Source organism: Echiichthys vipera (genome assembly GCF_963691815.1).
Source record: "Echiichthys vipera genome assembly, chromosome: 21".
Taxonomy (NCBI): Eukaryota; Metazoa; Chordata; class Actinopteri; order Perciformes; family Trachinidae; genus Echiichthys; species Echiichthys vipera.
In genome coordinates this window covers 25,753,964-25,756,098 of record NC_139846.1, presented here as the reverse complement: position 1 = coordinate 25,756,098, position 2,135 = coordinate 25,753,964, and the positions used below count along the sequence as shown (strand labels likewise).

Genomic DNA, 2,135 nt, shown 5'->3' with positions numbered 1-2,135 from the left:
GGAGGACGGGGGTCTGGAGGAGGACGGGGGTGCGGGAGGAGAGGCGGGTCCGGGTCGGGGGGTCCATCAGCGCCTCCTCAACATCCTGACCCGGCTCCTCCAGGAGGGAGGGGCCTCCGGTGAGGGAGGCGGGGCCAGGGAGGAGCAAGACCACGTCCACACGGCTCTGAACTTCTAAAGGGGACCCAGGACAGGTCCTCCAGGAGGGGGGGGGGGGGGGCAGGGAGGAGAGAGACCACCTCCACACGGCTCTGAACTTCTGAGGGGACCCAGGACAGGTCCTCCAGGAGGGAGGGAGGGGCCTCCGGTGAGGGAGGCGGGGCCCGGGAGGAGCAAGACCACCTCCACACGGCTCTGAACTTCTGAGGGGGCCCAGGACAGGTCCTCCAGGAGGGGGGGGGGCCGGGAGGAGCGAGACCACCTCCACACGGCTCTGAACTTCTAAAGGGGACCCAGGACAGGTCCTCCAGGAGGGGGGGGGGGCCCGGGAGGAGCGAGACCACGTCCACACGGCTCTGAACTTCAGAGGGGACCCAGGACAGGTCCTCCAGGAGGGAGGGGGGGCCCGGGACAGGTCCTCCAGGAGGGAGGGGGACCCAGGACAGGTCCTCCAGGAGGGAGGGGGGGCCCGGGAGGAGCGAGACCACGTCCACACGGCTCTGAACTTCTAAAGGGGACCCAGGACAGGTCCTCCAGGAGGGAGGGACCTCGTTTGCTGATGGGAAGGAACGGATCACGTGGCTCGTTTTTCCGTCCCAGAGCCGCGGTCTTGAGCCGACGGCTGGAGGATTCACTCAAGGATCAGAACCGGACAGAGACTCTTGATGAATCTGGACCCGCCCTGAGACACTTTCAGGATCCTATCTGGTCTGACATGAACTATAATGAACCCTGAGTCTTAGCATCTTTTGGGACAAACTGGAACCGACTGTGACCTGAGGGGTGGACTACGACGCTACGAAGCTCAGTGACGTAGACTTTGGCGTCAGATCGGCTCCTTAAAGCTCAGTGACGTAGACTTTGGTGTCAGATCGGCTCCTTAAAGCTCAGTGACGTAGACTTTGGTGTCAGATCGGCTCCTTAAAGCTCGGTGACGTAGACTTTGGTGTCAGATCGGCTCCTTAAAGCTCAGTGACGTAGACTTTGGGGTCAGATCGGCTCCTTAAAGCTCAGTGACGTAGACTTTGGGGTAAGATCGGCTCCTTAAAGCTCGGTGACGTAGACTTTGGTGTTAGATCGGCTCCTTAAAGCTCGGTGACGTAGACTTTGGGGTCAGATCGGCTCCTTAAAGCTCAGTGACGTAGACTTTGGTGTCAGATCGGCTCCTTAAAGCTCAGTGACGTAGACTTTGGTGTTAGATCGGCTCCTTAAAGCTCGGTGACGTAGACTTTGGTGTCAGATCGGCTCCTTAAAGCTCAGTGACGTAGACTTTGGTGTCGGATCGGCTCCTTAAAGCTCAGTGACGTAGACTTTGGTGTTAGATTGGCTCCTTAAAGCTCGGTGACGTAGACTTTGGTGTCAGATCGGCTCCTTAAAGCTCAGTGACGTAGACTTTGGTGTCAGATCGGCTCCTTAAAGCTCAGTGACGTAGACTTTGGTGTCAGATCGGCTCCTTAAAGCTCAGTGACGTAGACTTTGGTGTCAGATCGTCTCCTTAAAGCTCGGTGACGTAGACTTTGGTGTCAGATCAGTGACGTAGACGTTGGGGTCCGATCGGCTCCTGAGAGCTCGTGACGCTTCGTGGTTCCCCCCTCTGATCACCAAATAGGAGTGTTGGACCTCACGGACGCTCTGAAGGGTTCAGAAGGTTCAAACCCAGGACGCTGACACGCTGTAGGGTTCATCTTCGGGACCTAGAACGGCGGACCGAGATCGCAGACCTCCGCGGAGGGAGCTGGATATTCGTATCCCAGGTTCCACCCTTTGTTGTCGAGCAGGACTTCCTGTCAATCCAGATCCATCGTGACGAAAGACCTGGAAACACCCGTCGGCGCCTAAAGTGTCGACTCATCAGAGGAGCACGTCGCGGATGTTTGGTCCTTTGCTGATCCGGTTCGTCTCGTTTGAAGAGAGAAAACCTCTTTGAACCGAACTGTGAGCTGCAGACGAGACGTGACGACGTCGTAAAGTCCATT

The 2,135-nt window shown here is 57.9% G+C and overlaps 1 protein-coding gene across 1 annotated transcript in view; it reads left to right on the top strand.

The window, feature by feature from the left end:
* Positions 1-178, top strand: part of dipk1c (divergent protein kinase domain 1C) — a gene marked incomplete at its 3' end in the record, with an annotated part of 30,739 nt that extends 30,561 nt beyond the window's left edge. Inside the window, exon 9 of the mRNA XM_083935701.1 lies at positions 1-178. This exon is cut by the window's left edge and continues 71 nt beyond it. Coding sequence (XP_083791827.1) covers positions 1-178 — 178 coding nt within the window.
* Between the last annotated feature and the right edge of the window lie 1,957 nt (positions 179-2,135).